The following is a 20,993-nucleotide window of genomic DNA, read 5'->3' as shown; positions in this document are numbered from 1 at the left end:
GGACCACTTTCCACAAACACTATTTTCAGCACTTCTGCCAAATTGGCAGCAGTTACCGCTCTGATTTCTCTCAATAAAGCCATCCACCATTAAGAGGTATACTTTTCTCCGATAGTGCATGACGTCAATGGCTGGTCACCTGCAGTTTTCTTCCACCCGAATCTCACTTGTTTTGTGTGCCCTGGCTGCAGAATCGATAAATTGGCACATGTTGCACTTCCCCAGTACCTTGCAAATGCTCTGCCTGGTGGCATCGAGTCTGACCGTCCTGACCAAAAGCAACATGCTGTCGAACCCACGTGGTCTATCTTATCCAGCTTTTTCAAATCTGTGCCCACCAGTCGACAAACTGTACAGGAGTGTGAATTGTGCCAGTCAAAGATTTAAGGTACAGAGGAGACAGTGCTTAGATATAGAGTAATAAAACAAACACACAGCGGTTACAGTCTAACTTTTTATTCATTATGTTTTTATTAACAAATTCAAGGATACTACAGAAATTTCCAGTTATCAAGTTGTCAATATTTTTACAGATGATGACAAATTTGAGGTTTACATTGACTCTCGGAATGGTTGGCATTAGGAAGGGCATCCAGCTGTAGAAACTCTGCCAAATCAGATTGGAGCCTGGTATAGCCATCTGGTTTCACCAGTCCTCAGTCAAATCGTCCAACCCATGCTAGCATGGAAAGCGGACGTTAAATGATGATGACCATGACATATTTCTCTCTTGCACTAACACGTTTGTGTTTAGATAAAACACTATTTTCAAAAAAATGAACTACCACAAGTATTATAGAGTTATGGCTTCTCTGCTGCATGTATCCGTTTGTGTGTAGTCGAGGTATTCATTTGAGGAAATGATATACCACAGATAACACAGTGATATGGCTTGTCTCCTGTATGTGTACTTTTATGTTTCATCAAGTGACTATTTCTAGAGATTGATTTACTCTCACCTGTATGAATACGTTTGCACATTTTCAGGTAATTGGTATTAGGAAACATTTTACCACAGATATCACACTGATATGGCTTCTTTCCTGTGTCTGTACATCTGTGTTTAATTAAGTGACTACTAATAGAGCACAATTTAACACAGATATCACACTGATATGGCTTCTTGCCTGTATAAATGCGTCTGTTCATTTTCAAGTGACTGGTAAAATTAAATTTCTCACCACAGATATCACACTGATATGGCTTCTCTCCTCTGTGTGTATGTCAGTGTTTTGTTAAGGAATGTCTTTCAGAGAATCATTTACCACAAATATCAGAGATATGGATCTTGTCCTGTATGAATGAATTTGTGAGTAGTCAAACTAGCATTTTGGGAAAATGATTTACCACAGATATTGCAATGTTACGGCTTCTCCCCTGTATGTGTATGTTTGTGTCTAGTTAAGCGAAATCTAACAGAGAAGGATTTACCACAGATATCACAGTGATATGGTTTTTGCCCTGTATGAACGAATTTGTGTGTAGTCAAATTACTATTTTGAGCAAATGATTTACCACAGATATCACAATGGTATGGTTTCTCACCTGTGTGTGTACATCTGTGTATATTCAAGTGACTATTACGAGAGAATGATTTACCACAGATATCACAGTGATATGGCTTCTCTCCGGTGTGAACACGTTTGTGTCTACTTAGGTGACAACTTAGAGAGAAAGATTTACCACAGATATCGCAATGGAACAGCCTCTCTCCTGTATGTGTATGTTTGTGTCTAGTTAAGTGAAATTTAAGAGAGAATGATTTACCACAGATATCACAGTGATATGGCTTCTCACCTGTATGAACGGTTCTGTGAGTAGTCAAATTACGAATTTCAGTGAATGATTTACCACAGACATCACAATGGTATGGTTTCTCTCCTGTATGTGTAAGTTTGTGTCTAGTTAAGCTACATCTAACAGAGAACGATTTACCACAGATATCACAGTGATATGGATTCTCACCTGTATGAACACGTTTGTGTATTCTCAAGTTACTGGATATAGAGAATGATTTACCACAGGTATTGCAATGATATGGCTTCTCTCCTGTATGTGTAAGTTTGTGTTTACCCAAAACACCACCTTGAGAGAATGATTTACCACAGATATCACAATGATATGGCTTCTCTCCTGTATGTGTACGTTTGTGTCTAGTCAAGTCACTACCTTGAAAGAATGATTTATCACAGATATCACAATGATATGATTTCTCTCCTGTATGAACACGTTTGTGTCTACTCAACTCGCAACTTTGTGAGAAAGATTTCCCACAGGTATCGCAATTGAATAGCCTCTCTCCTGTATGTATTTGTTTGTGTTTTGTTAACTGAAAACCAGCAGAGAATGATTTATCACAGATATCACAATGGTATGGCCTCTCTCCTGTATGTGTATGCTTGTGTATAGTTAAGCTAAATCTAACAGAGAATGATTTACCACAGATATCACAGTGATATGGCTTCTCACCTGTATGAATTAATCTGTGAGCAGTCAAATTACTATTTTCAGTGAATGATTTACCACAGATATTGCAAAGGTACGGCTTTTCTCCTGTATGCGTATTTTTGTGTCTAGTTAAGCTATATCTAACAGCAAAAGATTTACCACAGATATCACACTGATATGGATTCTCACCTGTATGAATACATTTGTGTGTTTTCAAGTTACTGGACACAGAGAATGATTTACCGCAGATATCACAACTATATGGCTTCTCTCCTGTATGTGTACGCTTGTGTCTAGTCAAGTCACTCCTTTGAGAGAATGATTTACCACAGATATCACAGTGATATGGCTTTTCTCCTGTATCACGGTATTTTGGTTTAGGTAAATGATTCATAATGGAGAAATAATTTGTCATACATATCACAACAATGTTTTCTTCATTTCTATGAATATGTTTGTGTTCATTTGAGTTAGTATTTTCAGAGAATAAATTAATGCTATGCTTCTTTTATTGGAGATCTTCCTCATTATCTAAAACAGCAGATGTAAACTGTCAACTCCTTTGTAATGTTATCCAAGGTTGATTAACCTGTAAAGTGACCATTCCAGACACCGTAGAGGAAAAAATGTTGCTGATAAATTCCATTGATCAGAAGAAATATTTCACCAATGTTTGTCATAGATTTTGATGAATGCTCCTTATAAATATGTCGTCTTCCTTTAGTCAATGTAAAAACTTTCTTTTCTGCCAACAAGGTGTGATATTCTGAAATAATATAAAAAACCTTAAGATATTGAGGAAATTGAACAAAACAGTAAATCAACATAGTAAGTATAACAACAACATTCTCATCATTTCAATGCAGATTTTTTAATGCTTGCATGGTTCACAGTTTATTGAGGCAGATTTTCAACTCTCAATGGTTTCCAAGGTGACATTTTATATTCTCCTGACAGGTTATATTTACATGGGAGACAGAAAACAAAACACACTGCTTGTATGACAGTGATACTCGTTTACGACTATCACACAATGGTAAGGCAAGAAGACAGTAGCACACATGCATACATACATACTCATATACATGTATATATAAACTGAAAGAAACTTATCATATATATATATATATATATATATATATGTGGGCAAATTTACGAAAAAAAAACCAACAACAGACGAAGACAGGTGGTGTAAACAACAAATGGATGTATTAGTATAACGCTCGGGAATAGAGAAAGTCTTTGACGTTTCGAGCCTATGCTCTTCAACAGAAAGGAACACAGAAAGATGGAATAGAAATTTTGAAAACACGATTTCTGATCCTTTTTTTTTTTTTTTTTGCAGAGTCGGATCCTAGATAACCAAAAACGTGGGATTCCGTAAAAAAGAAAAATCAATATTCATATCTATTTTACCGGAAGTTATGACGGGAAAATCAGATCATGTGAATTTTCCGAAAGTCCCCAATCCACCCCGAGGGTCGTCAACACGCATTTTTTTTGTTTTTTATATTCGTTTCCTACGTACTTATTAACACCCACCAGGCTGGTTTATTTATTATTTTTTCTTTTGTTCTCGGGTGAAGATGTTTATATTGACCCTTTTTCCGTATAAAAATAAGGAGTTTGCAGCATATTAGGACCACTCGATTCCACGCAAAAAAATCCGAGTTTTTTTTTGTTTTTTTTCTTAATGAAAATCGTGAGGGTGAAAGAATCGAATAATACCAATATTGTATTTTTCACTGGCTTTTCTCTCGTTTTCCCAATCAATTAGATAGACAGCATTACTCTCATCTTACCAATTCAATTAATTTATATCACATGTAACCGTAACATAGGCTTTTATAATTAACAAATCAACTTTTCAATTTGGAAGTAATATCCAAAACCGAGGAGCCATAATAATTTCCCATTCAACATTATTATTGGTCATTTCTTATTTGATGTTCGTAAAATCAAATTTATTTTCGTTTAAATTTAATTTCATCCCGATTAGCATCTCCTGTGGGGGCACTCACCTGCTAATCGTTTTATTGTGAATTCCAACGTAATACTTCGAGACCATCAGATAATCAATGAAAGCCACACAATTACGACACTGGTTCGATCTTTCTCATATTTAGCGACTTGGACTGTTGAAGAATTCTCAAATGTGCCCAGGACGAAACTCTATTCAAAGTAACTCATCCTTCACGTTTTACTCGCTGGTCGTAGTATGTTCCACTTATAATTATGAAATATTTTCTTCAAATAAAGTAACGAAATATTACCTAAACTTCTTGGATCGCTATGATTTTACGAACATCTAATAGGAAATCACCTTATTATGATCTATCTTTTTATCATTTACAGCCTTAAAATAAATCTTTTGTCAACTTACCGTATTCTTACGTATCAGTGTCCGATATTAAATCACCATTAATAATTAAAATTTTCGACTGCTGTAAAAGTTATTCCCCTTCATACGATAAAATTTCTCCGGTTCTCCCCGAGATGGCTCTACTAACTGGCTACCAAGGAGAAAATTAAGTTCCAGTTACTATGACAGAAAGCGGGTGTACTTATTGTTGTGGTTGGCACTCCGTCGCTTACGACGTCGAGGGTTCCAGTTGACCCGATCAACGGAACAGCCTATATTTTAAAAATATTCACGATTCCAAATGATAGAACAAGTGGGAGTTGATGGAATATCATGTTTTCTATTACAATCTGGTTTTGTTTCCACTCATTACTCTACTCTCATTGGTCCATGTAGTTCGACATCCTTCCTTCCTTCCTTGGAACTCCGTCGCTTAACGACGACGAGGATTCCTGTTGATCCGATCAACGGAACAGCCTGCTCGTGAAATTAATGTGCAAGTGGCTGAGCACACCACAGACACGTGTACCCTTAACGTAGTTCTTGGGGGATATTCAGTGTGACACAGTGTGACACAGTGTGACAAGGCTGACCCTTTTGAATTACAGACACAACAGAAACAGGAAGTAAGAGTGAGAGAAAGTTGTCATGAAAGAGTACAGCAGGGTTCGCCACCATCCCCTGCCGGAGCCTCGTGGAACTTTAGGTGTTTTCGCTCAATAAACACTCACAACGCCCGGTCTGGGAATCGAAACCGCGATCCTATGATCCTATGACCGCGAGACCGCTACCCTAACCACTGGATGTATGAGGGGTCTATTTTTAAACAAAAGTAAATAAAACACAAAGTAAATAATTTTGTTTCTGTTGAATCTTCCCCATCTTACAACGTCGTTTTACGTTCTTCCAGGGTGTATTTTTGGTGTCACATCTATTTCAGTAATCCCATTGTACGACGCACTCCAACAATCAGAATATATAGTCGACCCTGGTTTCATAATTTTTTTAATAAGTAGAAGAACAGTTTCAGAAGAACGGTCTGAAGACTAAACACCTATTTTTATCCTCTCTATCCCATCCTCCGTTGTATTTGCGCTTGCACATCATAGATTCAGGATCTATTTTAAAACGGGGGCGCCAGTTTTCATTTATGTTTTATGTAGTGTTTTTGGTACGGAAAGACTTTCAAACTTCGTATACTTATCTATTTTGTGTGAACAGAAAAATATTTTTGTATTCGAATTTATTTCATGTAAAAAATTGTCTTATTTCGATAATTTCTACTAATCACTGACGTCTATTCAGTTGAAAACAGTTAGCGCTGTAACGGTGTATATCGTATTAATCCCCTAACCCTCACCCTAACCCTAACTAGACTGTTAACCGTAACCGTAACCCTAACTCTAGAATCCGAACTCTAAAATTGTTACACACATAGATACGCACAGCGTAATTTATTATATAAACAATATATGCGCATAAATTACGATTGAACCGGATGAAATATGTCAGGGAATAACATTTTTATGACCGCCAAACAGTAACTCTATTCAGCTGAATAGACGTCAGTGATTGGTTGAAATTACAGAAATACGACAACTTTAACATGGAATAACTTGCGAATTCCTTCTTTTTTTTTTGTTAAGAAGACTAAGAGTAAAAGATGTTTTATATGACACATTCTACCAGTGTCCCAAGTTTCAAAGTGTTTCGTTAGTGTTTCGTTAAGAAAATACTGGCGCCCCCGTTTTAAAATAGATCCTAGATTCATCTGTTTCTAGGATGATGATGAAGATGAAAACACAACAAAGACAAAATCAATGTCACTTAAAACGTTTATTCATTATTCCCATTCCTTTCTTCTCTCATAACAAATTCCTCAAAAATCCAGCACCATAAAACCCATCATTGTGTTGATATATTTAGATATTCAAAAGTCTTTTGGATCTGATAAAACAGCTTTCTTTTCTTCTTTCTTCACGTAAGATTTATAGTTGATGTCTTCATGCACAATATTTCTGATTGTTTTTTCTGACACACAAAATTTTTTTGCAATTGACCTCATTGATTTTCCTGGATTGTCTTCAATGTTTTGCTTCACTTCCTGAATAAATTCAGGTGTCCTGATAGAATCGGAGCGCTTGGAATGTTTTTTACGTTTTGACACAGGTAATACATTTCCATCTTCTTTCTCTAACTCACACCGAATCTTGTGAACGAAAGATCTTGCAACTTTTAGAAAACGAGAAATTTCTAAATCACCACGCTTAGCATTCAAAGCCACAACTACAGCATGCCTTTTCATTTCGTTAGTAAGAATAGGGGCTGTCATTTTTATTTTCTGAAATAGAAGTTCAATAAAAATTACTTGACAAGGCTGACTCTTTGAATTACAGGCACAACAGAAACAGGAAGTAAGAGTGAGAGAAAATTGCGGTAAAAGAGTACAGCAGGGCTCACACCATCCCCTGCCGGAGCCTCGTGGCACTTTAGGTGTTTTCGCTCAATAAACACTCACAACGCCCGGTCGGGGAATCGAAACCGCGATCCTATGACCGCGAGTTCGCTGCCCTAACCACTGAACCAATGCGCCACCCATTATCATTAGTATTATTAATATAACCATAAAGTAAATCTTTATCAACTTACCGTTTTATCTATGCCTCATAAACAACAGGACAACATTAATCAATCGGTTTCCTCTCATTTCACTAATTAATTATGCGACATTACTCTCATTTTACAAATGAATTTCCTTTAAATCACATGTAACAGTCGATCATGGATCAAAATTTCAGTTTGGCAGTTATTTAAGACAGCAAATACATTTTCCTAATGTTGTTATGTTTACGCTTCGAAATAATTAATGTAACATCGAGAAGTTCACGTAATTTCATTATTTACATTATTATTAGTAGTATTATTATCACCATAACAGCCTTAGATTAAATCTTTGTCAATTTAACCGTAGTCAGATATCAACAACGAGTCAGTGATTGGTAATTGATCAACCTTATTAATAATTAACTTTCACTTTGCTTGAAGTGTTGCAGAAGTTATTTCCCTTCTATAAGTTAGTATTTCTTTAATTCTCCAATAGCTGGCACTACTGTCTGTTTGGATTAGTCCCATTCCGTCAACTTTCAAATTTCCACTAGATTATTCCAACAAAGTGTACTCACATATTCTATTCTACGACCGTTTCCAATACCTGACTTGACCCCGTCACAGATACCATAGGAAAAAAGCCGTTTTTAACTTGTGGCCTCCTGAGGTGACGTCATGCCGTAACACTTCCGGTCCCTTTCTGACGTCATTTTCTCTCCTTTTCAATCATTGCCTTTCCTCCATACTAGACACTGATCTAAAGAAAACTGCTTCGCTATTCTGATTTGTAATCGTCCATTCTGCAGGGGGTAGAGGCGAGGTTCTTTTTGAGATCTCCGTCGGGTCATGGGGGAGGGGCTTCACCCTTCAAATATCGAACATGTGACCCTTCATTCTATCCACCAATATATTATTCAGTGTACTGATTGCGGTCACTCTTCCTATTCTCCACAGTATAACTTTCTTAAGCTTCACATAAAAATAACCAGGAGAAAAAGTGTGTTGATGTGTTGTTTATTTCTTTTCAATCAACTATACATATTCATGTATAGTTAAGACACCATTTCCCAAAAATAGTTACCACAGGTATTGGAATGTTATGGCTTTTTTCTTATATGCGCCAATTTGTGTTTAGTTAAAGTACCACTTTGAGAGAATGATTTACCGCAGATATCACAATGATATGGCTTCTCCCCTGTATGAACACGTTTGTGACTAGTTAAATCGCTATTTCTAAAAAATGATTTACCACAGATATCACATTGATGTGGTTTTCCTTCAGTATGAATACGTATATGATAAGCTAACTGACTATTATAGAAGAATGATTTACCACAGATATCACAATGGTATGGATTCTCTCCTGTATGAATACTTTTGTGACAAGTTAAAATGCTATTTCGAGAAAACGATTTACCACAAATAGCACAATAATATGGTTTTTCCCCAGTATGAATACGTTTGTGACGACTCAAATGACTACTGGAAGAAAATGAGTTACCACAGATCTCACAATGATATGGCTTCTCTCCTGTATGTGTAAGTTTGTGTCTAGCCAAGTCTCCAGTGCGAGAGAATGATTTATCACAGATATCACAATGATATGGTTTTTCTCCAGTATGAATATGCTTGTGACAAGTCAAATAACTATTTGTAGAGAATGATTTACCACAGATCTCACAATGGTATGGCTTCTCTCCAGTATGTGTACGTTTGTGACGAATCAAATTACTACTTTCAGAGAATGATTTACCACAAATATCACAATGATATGGCTTCTCTCCTGTATGTGTATGCTTGTGTTTATTCAAGTCACTACTTTCAGGAAATGATTTACCACAGATATCACAATGATATGGTTTCTCTCCTGTATGTGTACGTTTGTGACGAGTCAAATGTTTACTTTCAGAGAATGATTTACCACAAATATCACAATGATATGGCTTCTCTCCTGTATGTGTACGTTTGTGTTTAGTCAAGGTACCGCTTTCAGAGAATGATTTACCACAGATAGTACAATGATATGGCTTCTCTCCTGTATGTGTACGCTTGTGTACAGTCAAGTGACCACTTTGAGAGAATGATTTACCACAGATAGTACAGTGATGTGGTTTTTCTTCTGCATCAGGGTTTTTGTGTTTAGTTAAATTATTCATTATGAGAGAGTAATTAATTGTACATATAACAATGAAAGTCTCTTTTACATTTCTCTGAATATGTTTATATAAAGAGGTTGATGTATTGATGAATGCTCCTTATAAATATATCGTCTTCCTTTAGTTAATAAAAGTTGATAAAAATATCAAAGGCACCTGAATGAAGTAATTTCTTTTATTTCAATATGATGTAATATTCTGAAATAGAAAAAAGACATAGTAAAATTAAGTGGATAGTTAAATGACATATCAATTCAACATGGTAAATATTACAACATCAGCATTGTCATATATTTAATGCCTATTTTGGCATGGATCAATATCCATTGAGGAATTGAAATTGTTACAAAATAACTTACAGAAAAATAGATATTTTTAAATGAAATTTTCATCCAAATTTGGTGAGGTGGGGGCAGAAAAAAACGAATATGAAACAAAAAATGTGCGCTAGCAAACGGGGGGGGGGGGGAGGACTCGAAAAATTCACTTGCCCAAGGTGCCATGTAGTGGGGGTGAACCTGGTACCATGTGGTTGGGAAGGATATCCATTTTCTTTAGAGAAAAAATCGCGTGAATTGTCCGGTGGGTTGCCCCACCCCCTCCCGTTCGGCAGCGCGCATTTATTTTTTATAATCGTTTATTATATGTCATTTTACACCTATTACATTTTTTTTTTTTTTTCATTTTTGTGACCGGGTTTCGAAGTGGAGTTACTGGATAGCGTGAATTATCCGAGTCCGCACCCCATTCACGCCCGTCAAAAAAAAAAAAAAATTGAAATAAAAAAATACTATACTAGGTGTAAAATAATGTGTAGTAAACGAATATGAAGAAAAAGAAATTTTGCCGACGAACGGGGAAGTGGTGAGAAAACTCGGAACATCCCCGATGTGAATTTTCCGATTAGCCTCTCTTTCGCCGCGCATTTTTTTTTTTTTTTTTTCATATTCATGTACTACACATTATTATTTTTTCTTTCTTTCTTTTGCTCGGGTCAAACACTTTAGTCTCACCGAAATCCGTAGTTATACCATTATCATTATTATTATTAATATAACTTAAGAGCAAATCCTTGTCGACTTACCTCTTTTATCAGTATCTCATTAACAACAGGACAACATTAATTAATGCGGTATTCTTCAATCGGTTTCCTTTCATTCTACTAATTAATTGCGCCGCTTTACTCTCATTTTATAAAATAACTGACTTTATATCACATTTAACAGTCGGTCATACGATTTCATAGGAAACAAATCAACATTTCAGTTTGGAAATCATTATTTAAGACGATGAAGCGACTGGTAATTAATAACCGTGATTAATATTTTCCACGGTACGAGGTTGAAGTGTTGTAGAGGTTATTTCCCTTCATATGATTGTATTCCACCAATTCTCCAATAGATGGCTCTGCTGACTGGCTGCCTTTGTCCCATTTTGTCAATAGCTTTACATTGAATTATTTTCAAATTTCCACTAAGTTACTTGAACAAAGTGTATTCCTATATTCTACTACAAAACATTAGCCACTAAAGTAGTAACCAGGCTCAGAATAGTTATTTTAATTGACAGGGTTTCTCACATCAATTGTCTGTTTCAGCATGGTTTCTAGTTCAGGAAGAACTTCCTAATACCAAACAATTTACAGAGTGCATTAGGTGTTTTTACGAGCCATCAGCACCGGTGCTTTTAACGTGGGAACCACCCAAAGTATAGCTTTTCATGTGATACCGTCACCAGTGCTTTTATCTGGCACCAACACCTGTGCTCTTCACATAGCGTCATAACCAGTGCTTTTTATAAGAGTCCAGCACCAAGGCCTTTTACATGACAAAAGCAGCACGTCTCCTTACATGGCACCAGCACCAGTGCTTTTGCTATGAAAATAGCACTGACATGATCTCCAAGAACCTTGCAAGACAAAAAAAACGTACAACTGGGAGTGACGGAATCAGTATTTAAAGAATGAGACTTGTGCCAGTTGAGAAATTTAAAGTATAGAGGAGTCAGTGTCTAGATATAGATTAACAAAACACAAAATGTTTAGTCTAACTTTTTATTCATTATTCTTTTTTAAGAAATTCCTCAAAATTCAACCGCAGGAATTTTCAGTAATCAAGTTATCTCATAGTCAATATTTTTACGGATGACAAATTTGATGATGAGGAAAAAAAAAGTCTTTTAGCAGGAAAAATAAAATTAATTGTTTTATAAACATTGCCTTTGATTCACTTACACTTGTGAATACCTAAATGTGAATGCATGTGCGTTTTTTTGGGGAGAATGGTTTACCACAGATGTCACATTGACAAACTTTTCCCAAAAATAATTAGCACAGGTATTGGAATATTATGGCTTCTTTTTTGTATGCGTCCACTTGTGTTTAGTTAAGGTACCACTTTGAGTGAATGATTTACCGCACACATCACAATGATATGGCTTCTCTCCTGTATGAACACGTTTGTGACTAGTTAAACCGCTATTTCTAAAAAATGATTCACCACAGATATCACACTGATGTGGTTTTCCTTCAGTATGAATACGTATATGATAAGTCAACTGACTATTATAGAAGAATGATTTACCACAGATATCACAATGGTATGGATTCTCTCCTGTATGAATACTTTTGTGACAAGTTAAAATGCTATTTCGAGAAAACGATTTACCACAAATAGCACAATAATATGGTTTTTCTCCAGTATGAATACGTTTGTGACGACTCAAATGACTACTGGAAGAAAATGAGTTACCACAAATATCACAATGATATGGCTTCTCTCCTGTATGTGTATGTTTGTGTTTAGTCAAATCTCCACTTCGAGAGAATGATTTATCACAGATATCACAATGATATGGTTTTTCTCCTGTATGAATATGCTTGTGACAAGTCAAATAATTATTTGTAGAGAATGATTTACCACAAATATCACAATTATATGGCTTCTCTCCAGTATGAATACGTTTGTGACGAATCAAATTACTATTTTCAGAGAATGATTTACCACAAATATCACAATGATATGGCTTCTCTCCTGTATGTGTATGCTTGTGTTTATTCAAGTCACTACTTTCAGGAAATGATTTACCACAGATATCACAATGATATGGTTTTCCTCCAGTATGAATATATTTGTGACGAGTCAAATGTTTCTTTTCCGGGAATGATTTACCACAAATATCACAATGATATGGCTTCTCTCCAGTATGTGTATATTTGTGTCTAGTCAAGTCCCCACTCTGAGAGAATGATTTACCACAGATATCACAATGATATGGCTTTTCTCCAGTATGAATACGCTTGTGACAAATCAGTTGACTATTCGTAGAGAATGATTTACCACAAGTGTCACAATGATATGGCTTCTCTCCTGTATGTGTAAGTTTGTGTTTAGTCAAGGCACCACTTTCAGGGAATGATTTACCACAGATATTACAATGATATGGCTTCTCTCCTGTATGTGTACGCTTGTGTATAGTCAAGTGACCACTTTGAGAGAATGATTTACCACAGGTATTACAGTGATATGGTTTCTCTGCTGCATCAGGGTTTTTGCGTTTGGTTAAATGATTCATTATGAGAGAATAACTTATTGTACATATAACAATGAAAGAGTCTTTTACATTTCTCTGAATATGTTTTATATAAAGAGGTTGATGTATTGATGAATGCTCCTTATAAATATATCATCTTTCTGTAGTCAATAAAAGTTGATAAAAATATCAATGGCACATCTGAACGATGTAATTTCTTTCTTGTGAACAGGATGTAATATTCTGAAATAGAAAAAGAAACAGTCAGATAAAGAAGACAGTTAAATGACATAGTAATTCAACTTTGGAAATATTTTTTTCTACTCTAGGCACACAGCCCAAAATTCTTATATATGAATGTATACACAAATACACAACCCCCGCCCTTCTCTTTCTCTCACACATGCCCATTTCATCTGATGTTCGAGTTTATATATGTGTGCGTGCACGTGTACACGCACACATGCGTGTGGGGTGTTCCACAATCATCATTTCACAGGATCCGAAAACTCAACGTTAACACCCGGTCACAAAATTTAATTTCTCTTTTCATATTCGTTTACTACATGTTGTTGTACATCTATTGCACTATTTTTTTGTTTTTTTTTTTTGCTCGAGTCAAACACCTTTGTTGTAAGAGAAAACCAAAACAGAAAAAAGATTTATACAACATAAAAATTTCGCAGAGCTGTTGCACGAAGACACATTATTATCTGCTTAAATTTAACTCATCGTGATCCGTAGGTAACTAGAACAGTTGATCTGACAACCATAAGTGATCTCCCTAGTTCAGTTAAACACTTATTAAATTTAAAGTACACCTAACATTTTGGAACTACCGTTAATCCACCAAATCTTTTATCTATATACTTTATGATCACATGCAACACTCAATTCCGGAGTGTTTTTAAAACAGATCTAACACAACGAAGTATATTCTTCCAACGTTGTTCTGTGTTTTCACTTCAATATGATTATTGTAACTTCGAAGGGCTCACAAAATCCGACAGTATACTGGCTCTTACAGTTCAAATTCCATCAAGGTCGTCTTTGTCTGCCCCTTTCGGAATTGATACAATAAGAAGCAGTAGAGCACCGGAGTCCATGGTGGCAGGACTAACGCCCTCCCGCCAAATTTCAAACCGTGTGCCTAAAGTACACAACATTATCATCATCATCATTTTATTAACCCAGAAAGTATTCTAAGTCCTCAGTTCAAAAACGGCCGAGGTCAACTTTGTCTTTTATTTCATTCAAGAAAATCTGGGTTCTCTTTAACCGACATTCCGCTCGCATCAAAGATTGCTGGCCCTGGGACAAAGTTTGAAATCAATCCAATTATTAATATAACCTAAGAGCAAATCCTTCTCAACTGACCGTTTTATCAATGTCTCATAAACAACAGAACGGTACTATTCAAGAAGAGTGGAGCCCAGTGTCCGCACTCGCGCATCCGCAATAGCGAGTCGTGCCTAGTCGATCCTACGACTACTTTTCTAAACAAAGTAAATAATTTTTTTTAAACAAAGTAAATAAATTATACACTACCTGTTTTTGGTGAAGAGTCCATTAAAAAGTCGGTCTTTCAAAATCTACTGGTTGTTCAATGGTATCAGTACAAGTAACTATCTTTTGCGTAACCCCTACCAAATTGGTGGACTTGGGCACATCGTAGAAACAGATGAATCTATGATGTGCAAATACAACGGAGGATGGGATAGAGAGGATTAGAATAGGTTTTTAGTGTTTGTACCTGACCGTTCTTCTGAAACTCTTCTTCCACTTATTAAAAAACTTTATGAAACCAATTCTGATTGTTGAAGTGCGTACAATGGGATTACTGAAATAGATGTGACACCAAAATACACCCTGGAAGAACGTAAAACGACGTTTTAAGAGTAAGATGGGGAAGATTCAAAAAAAGAAAATTTATTTGCTTTGTTTAAAAATAAAAAAAAAACCCTCATACATGTTTTGCGCATTTGCGCTAGATGGTCGTTGTAGGATCGACTAGTCGCGACTATCTAGCGCGGATTTGCGCGTGCGAGTGCGCGCGCCTGGACCGCTTTGCTTAAATAAAACCCAACAGGACAACATTAATTAATGTGGTTTTCTTCAATCGGTTTCCTTTCATTCTACTAATTAATTGCGCCGCTTTACTCTCATTTCATAAAATAACTGACTTTATATCACATGTAACAGTCGGTCATAGGATTTCATAGGAAACAAATAAAACAAGCAAATATGTTTCCCTATGTTTCACCTAGAGGTGAACATAATTCTATTATTTACATCGTTATCAGTAGCATTATTAACATCAAAGTCAATGTTTGCCGACTTACCGTATTCAGATATAAACAACGATCAAATGACTGGTAATTTAATCACCGTAATTAATATTTCCAATGGTACGAGGTTGAAGTGTTGTGGAGGTTATTTCCCTTTATATGATTGTATTCCGCCAATTCTCCAATAGATGGCTCTGCTGACTGGCTGCATTTGTCCCATTTCGTCAATAGCTTCAGATTGAAGTTTTTTCAAATTTCTACCAAGTTATTTGAATAAAGTGTATTCATATATTCTACTACAAAACGTTACCCGTTTAAGTAGGAATGCTCAGAATAGTTATTTTAATCGATAGGGTTTCTCTCTCTCGAATTTCCCATTGTGTGTGGTACCATCACCAGAGCTTTCTAAAAGGCAACCTCACTTGTAGAAGTTTTTTCACATGGTACAATTGCTAGTTGTTTTTACCTGGCATCAGCACCTGTGCTCATTACATAGCACCATGGGACTAGCACCAAAATCTCTTTACATGGCACCAGCACTACTGCTGTCTTCCTAGCACCAGTGCTTTTTATTTGACAACAGCACTGACAGATTAACCAAGTGCCTAGCAAAACAAAAATTCCCACAATTGGCAGTGGAGAAAATAGTATTGAAGGAGTGTGATTTGTGCCAGTTGAGAGATTTAAGGTATAGAGGAGTCAGTGTTTAGATATAGAATAACAAAACAAACACAAAATGGTTACAGTATAACTTTTTATTCCTTATTCTTTATTAACAAATTCCTCAAAATCCAAGAGCAGGCATATTCATTCAGTAATCAAGTTATTTCAGAGTCGATATGTTTACAGATCACGACAACTTCAGGTTCACATTGACAGTAAAAAAGCTGATGATGGAAAAAAAAATCCTTGACTTTTAGCAGACAGAATAGTCTTAATTGTTGATGTAATAAACTTTGACACTGATGCAGCTAGACCTGTTCGGTGAACACCCACATGTGTATGGATGTGGCTTTTTTGAGAAAATGATTTGCCATAAATGTCACACTAACATGGCTTTGCTCATGTAGGAATGCATTTATGTACGTTTAAGTTAGGTCTATGAGGGAATGAGTTACCACAGATATGACCATGACATAGTTCCTCTCTTGTATAAACATGTTTGTGTATAGTTAAAACACCATTTTCAGAAACTGAATTACCACAGATTTGCAATGTTATGGCTTCTCTTCAGTATGTATCAGTTTGTGTTTAGTTAAGGCACTCATTTGCAGAAATGATTCACCACAGGTATCACAGTGATATGGCTTCTCTCTTGTATGTGTCCGTTTGTGTCTAGTCAAGGCACTGGTTTGAGGAAATGATTTACCACAGATATCACAGTGATATGGCCTCTCTCCTGTATGAATGCGTTTGTGATTAGTCAAGTGACTATTACAAGAGAATGATTTACCACAGATATCACACTGATATGGTTTCTCTCCTGTATGAGTACGTTTGTGTTTATTTATGATACTATTTTGAGAAAATGATTTACCACAGATATCACAGTGATACGGCTTCTCACCTGTATGAATACGTTTGTGCCTTTTCAAATAACTGGCATCACATAATTGTTTACCACAGATATCACACTGATATGGCTTCTCTCCCGTATGTGTACGGCTGTGTTTAGTTAAGGAATATCTTTCAGAGAATGTTTTACCACAGGTATCACAATGATATGGCTTCTCACCTGTATGAATACGTTTGTGCGTTTTCAAGTGACTGGTGTAGGAAAAGCTTTTACCGCAGATATCACACTGATATGGCTTCTCTCCTGTATGTGTACGTCTGTGTTTAGTTAAGGAAGATCTTTCAGTGAATGATTTACCACAGGTATCACAGTGATATGGTTTTTGCCCTGTATGAATGAATTTGTGAGTAGTCAAACTACCATTTTGAGAAAATGATTTACCACAGATATCGCAATGGTATGGCTTCTCTCCTGTATGTATATGTTTGTGTCTAGTTAAGTGAAATCTAACAGAGAAGGATTTACCACAGACATCACACTGATATGGCTTCTCTCCTGTGTGTGTACGTCTGTGTTTAGTTAAGGAATGTCTTTCAGAGAATGAGTTACCACAGATATCACAATGGTATGGCCTCTCTCCTGTATGTGTATGTTTGTGTATAGTTAAGCTAAATCTAACAGAGAATGATTTACCACAGATATCACAGTGATATGGCTTTAGGCCTGTATGACTGAATCTGTGAGTATTCAAATTACAATTTTTAATGAATGATTTACCACAGATATCACAATGGTATGGCTTCTCTTCTGAATGTGTATGCTTGTGTGTAGTTAAGCTACATCTAACAGAAAATGATTTACCACAAATGTTACAGTGATATGGCTTCTCACCTGTGTGAACACGTTTATGTGTTTTCAAGTTACAAGATTCAGAAAACGATTGACCACAGATGTTGCAATGATATGGCTTCTCTCCTGTATGTGTACGCTTGTGTTTAGTCAAGTAAATCCTTTGAGAGAATGTTTTGCCACAGATATTACAGTGATATGGCATCTCTCCTGTATCAGGGTTTTTTGGTTTAGTTAAATTATTCATTATAGGAGAAGAATTTGTCATTTCTATGAATAAGTTTGTGTCCAGTTGATCTACTATTTCCAAGGAATAATTTTCTGCTGTTTCTTTCATCTGTGATGTTAATTATTATCTAAAACAGCAATGTAAATTGTCAACTCCTTTGTAACGTTATCTAAGCTTAATTAACCGGTAAATTAACCTTCTAGATAGCACAGATGAAAAAATGTAGCTGTTAATTCCATTTTACAGAAGAAATATTTCAGCATTGTTTGTCATAGATTGAATTTATATAAAGAAGTTGATTTATTGATGAATGCTCCTTATAAATATATTGTCTTCCTTTTACTCAATGTAAGTTGATAAAAATATCAAATGCACATCCGATGTAAGAAATTTCTTTTATACCAACATGATGTGATATTCTGAAATAATACAAGAAAACCTTAAGATATTGAGGAAATAGAACAAAACAGTAAATCAACATAGCAAGTATTACAACAACAATATTCTCATAGTTTCAAGGCTTGCATGGTTCACAGTTTATGGAGGCAGATTTTACTTGTTCTGACCCAGTAGAGGTAAGAAATTATTATGGTTCACTGATATATTTTCTCATCATGTCTGTAATAGATTTGTGACTATTCAGTGGTAAAAACTGCTTCTTGAAGGCAGTTTTCTCTTGTGTTTAAATGAACACTATTTTATATTGAGAATATATATAAATATATGACGATTGGCACCCATTCCAACGTCGTCTCCTTCATTGGACACTAAACTCAGCTTGCGAAGACCTGTTGGGGCAAGCGAAAGCGAAATTGTGATGGCACCTGTGCCCAGCGTCGCCTTCCTGGCACTTGTGCCGGTGGCACGTGTAAAGACATTCGAACGAGATCGTTGCCAGTGCCACTGGACTGGCTCCTGTGCAGGTGGCACATAAAATACACCATCTTGAGCGTGGCTGTTGCCAGTACCGCCTGACTGGCCTTCGTGCTGGTGGCACGTAAAAGCACCCAACTGTAGAAACTCTGCCAAATCAGATTGGAGCCTTGTGTAGCCATCTGGTTCACCAGTCCTCAGTCAAATCGTTCAACCCATGCTAGCATGGAAAGCAGACGTTAAAAGATGATGATGATGTATATATATATAATTGTAAAAGACAAGGAAATATATTTCCCCATTCAACATTATTATTCATTATTTCGTATTTGATCTTCGTAAAATCGAATTTGTTTTAGTTTAAATTTCATTTCGTCTCTATTAGTATGTCTTGCGGAGACACCCTCCAGCTCCCCGTTTTATTGTGAATTCCAACGAAATACTTACAGCTCAGCAGATAATCAATGAAAGCTATACAATTACGACACTGGTTTGATCTTTCTTCTCACATTCAGCTACTTGTTTTGCTTGGTGTACTCGCCGTGGATTGTCGAACAATTTTCAAATGTGTCCAAGGGCGAACCTCTATTCAAAATAACTCGATATTTTTCTCACTTTTTACTCGTTGTTCGTATTGTGGTCCACTTATCATTACTAAATATTTTATTAAAATAAACTTCTTGGATCTCTATGATTTTACGAACATCAAATAGGAAATTATACTTCTAACACATATATATATATCTATATCTAATCATTACAGCCTTAAAATAAATCTTTGTCAACTTACCGTATTCTTATATGTCAGTGCCCGATAGTAATTCACCATTAATATACAACTTTTCCACTGCTATAGAAGTTATTCCCCTTTAAACGATTAAATTTCCCCGATTCTCCACATGATGGCGCTACTTACTGGCTGAATTCGCTTCATTGGTTTTCTTTGCCTAATTATTTCTCTCTCGGTTTCATCCGAACATTCACTCTTTTACTTGTTTCAGTCATTTGACTGTGGCCATGCTGCAGCACAGCTGTGGAGAACTTTTAGTTTAATGAATCCACCTCAGAACTGGGGTTTTTTTTTTAAAGCCTGGAAAGTTCGTGTCGATTTTTAAAAGAGAAAGGTCAATAAATACTTTATATATATATATATATATATATGCACACACGCACACACATATATATATTCATATATTTATGTATATATATACCTCATCCTCATCGGTTAACGTCCGCTTCCCATGCTGGCATGGGTTGGACAATTTGACTGAGGGCTGGCACACCACAAGGCTGCTGAAGTTTCCAGTCTGATCTGGCAATGTTTCTACAGCTGGATGCCCTTCCTAACGCCAACCACTCCAAGAGTGTAGTGGGTGTTTTTACGTGCAACCAGCATGAGGACCAGTTAGGCCGCACACAAATGGTACTTCTTTACGTGCCACTGGCACGAGAAACAGTCAGTGGGCCTGGCAATGATCACGCTCCAATGGTGCTTTTAATGTTCCACTGGCATGGGTGCCAATCAGGCGGTACTATCATCGACCACATCACCAATTTCACTTGTCTCAACAGGTCTTTGCAAACATTGTTTATTGTCCAATGATTGAAGGGTACTCTTAAATGGGCTGGTTAAACAGCACTGGCAAAAGCCATGGTTACGGTCTCACTTGGCTTGTCAGGTCTTCTCAAGCACACCATATAAGCATTGCATTTGATAGAGTAATCTGAATACTAAAAGGGGGGGGGGTTAAGAAAAGGGAGCAGTCGGGCAAAGAAATAAAGAAAATACAGGATAAGGTGTCCTGTGCAACAATTTAACGAAACACTTGCAAACAGATCTGAACTCATCAACTCCCAATCCACAAGCTGGGTGTTAGTGTAGTTCAGTCTGTTGGGTCATTCCATCAAGAACCAAATAAGGAGTGTCTGTGTAGCTGCTTGAAACAACAGCTAAATCTCTTTCAATTCACATCCAACTAACTTAAAAAACGTAGGATATAATAATTCTGCTTAATCTTGTTGGTGTTATTAATGTGGCAGGCTAGCATGATTTTGACTGCACCAGGCAAAATGCTTAGAAGTTTTTCATCCATCTTTGTGTTCTGAGTTCAAATTCTACTGAGGTAAACTTTGC

At 36.3% G+C, this 20,993-nt stretch overlaps 3 protein-coding genes across 4 annotated transcripts; all 3 read right to left on the bottom strand.

Moving 5' to 3' along the window:
* Window positions 1-440: 440 nt before the first annotated feature.
* Window positions 441-13,146, bottom strand: LOC128251256 (uncharacterized). Its single transcript, XM_089345724.1, has 3 exons — window positions 12,276-13,146; window positions 8,521-9,458; window positions 441-2,953 (listed from the first exon to the last, which is right to left on the bottom strand). The coding sequence occupies exons 1-3, from the start codon at window positions 13,144-13,146 to the stop codon at window positions 1,364-1,366; spliced, it is 3,399 nt and encodes a 1,132-aa protein (XP_089201850.1). The 3' UTR covers window positions 441-1,363.
* On the bottom strand, window positions 6,628-7,142 carry LOC106880326 (uncharacterized). Its single transcript, XM_089345134.1, has one exon. The coding sequence runs from the start codon at window positions 7,140-7,142 to the stop codon at window positions 6,741-6,743; it is 402 nt and encodes a 133-aa protein (XP_089201260.1). The 3' UTR covers window positions 6,628-6,740.
* Window positions 6,628-19,694, bottom strand: LOC149130422 (uncharacterized). Of its 2 annotated transcripts, XM_089345073.1 has the most exons (5): window positions 19,650-19,694; window positions 15,447-18,405; window positions 10,658-13,347; window positions 9,730-9,771; window positions 6,628-7,151 (listed from the first exon to the last, which is right to left on the bottom strand). In XM_089345073.1, the coding sequence occupies exon 2, from the start codon at window positions 18,092-18,094 to the stop codon at window positions 16,610-16,612; it is 1,485 nt and encodes a 494-aa protein (XP_089201199.1). In that variant the 5' UTR covers window positions 18,095-18,405; window positions 19,650-19,694; the 3' UTR covers window positions 6,628-7,151; window positions 9,730-9,771; window positions 10,658-13,347; window positions 15,447-16,609. The 2 variants fall into 2 exon arrangements, with proteins under 2 accessions (XP_089201199.1, XP_089201200.1); XM_089345074.1 differs by lacking the exons at window positions 6,628-7,151; window positions 10,658-13,347.
* Window positions 19,695-20,993: the final 1,299 nt, after the last annotated feature.

The sequence above is a fragment of the Octopus bimaculoides genome, chromosome 29 (genome assembly GCF_046866305.1).
Source record: "Octopus bimaculoides isolate indiv1 chromosome 29, ASM4686630v1, whole genome shotgun sequence".
Lineage (NCBI taxonomy): Eukaryota > Metazoa > Mollusca > Cephalopoda > Octopoda > Octopodidae > Octopus > Octopus bimaculoides.
This window is presented reverse-complemented; position numbering and strand designations above follow the sequence as displayed.

Coding starts and splice junctions, on each gene's coding strand:
- LOC106880326 (XM_089345134.1), bottom strand. CDS start 7,142: ATGACAGCCCCTATTCTTACTAACGAAATGAAAAGGCATGCTGTAGTT.
- LOC128251256 (XM_089345724.1), bottom strand. CDS start 13,146: ATGAATCATTTAACCAAACGCAAAAACCCTGATGCAGCAGAGAAACCA. Junction 9,459..12,275: donor GAGTCGTCACAAACGTATTC/ATACTGGAGAAA, acceptor ACAAGCGTACAC/ATACAGGAGAGAAGCCATAT. Junction 2,954..8,520: donor TGGCGCATATAAGAAAAAAG/CCATAACATTCC, acceptor CTCCAATAAAAG/AAGCATAGCATTAATTTATT.
- LOC149130422 (XM_089345073.1), bottom strand. CDS start 18,094: ATGAAAGAAACAGCAGAAAATTATTCCTTGGAAATAGTAGATCAACTG.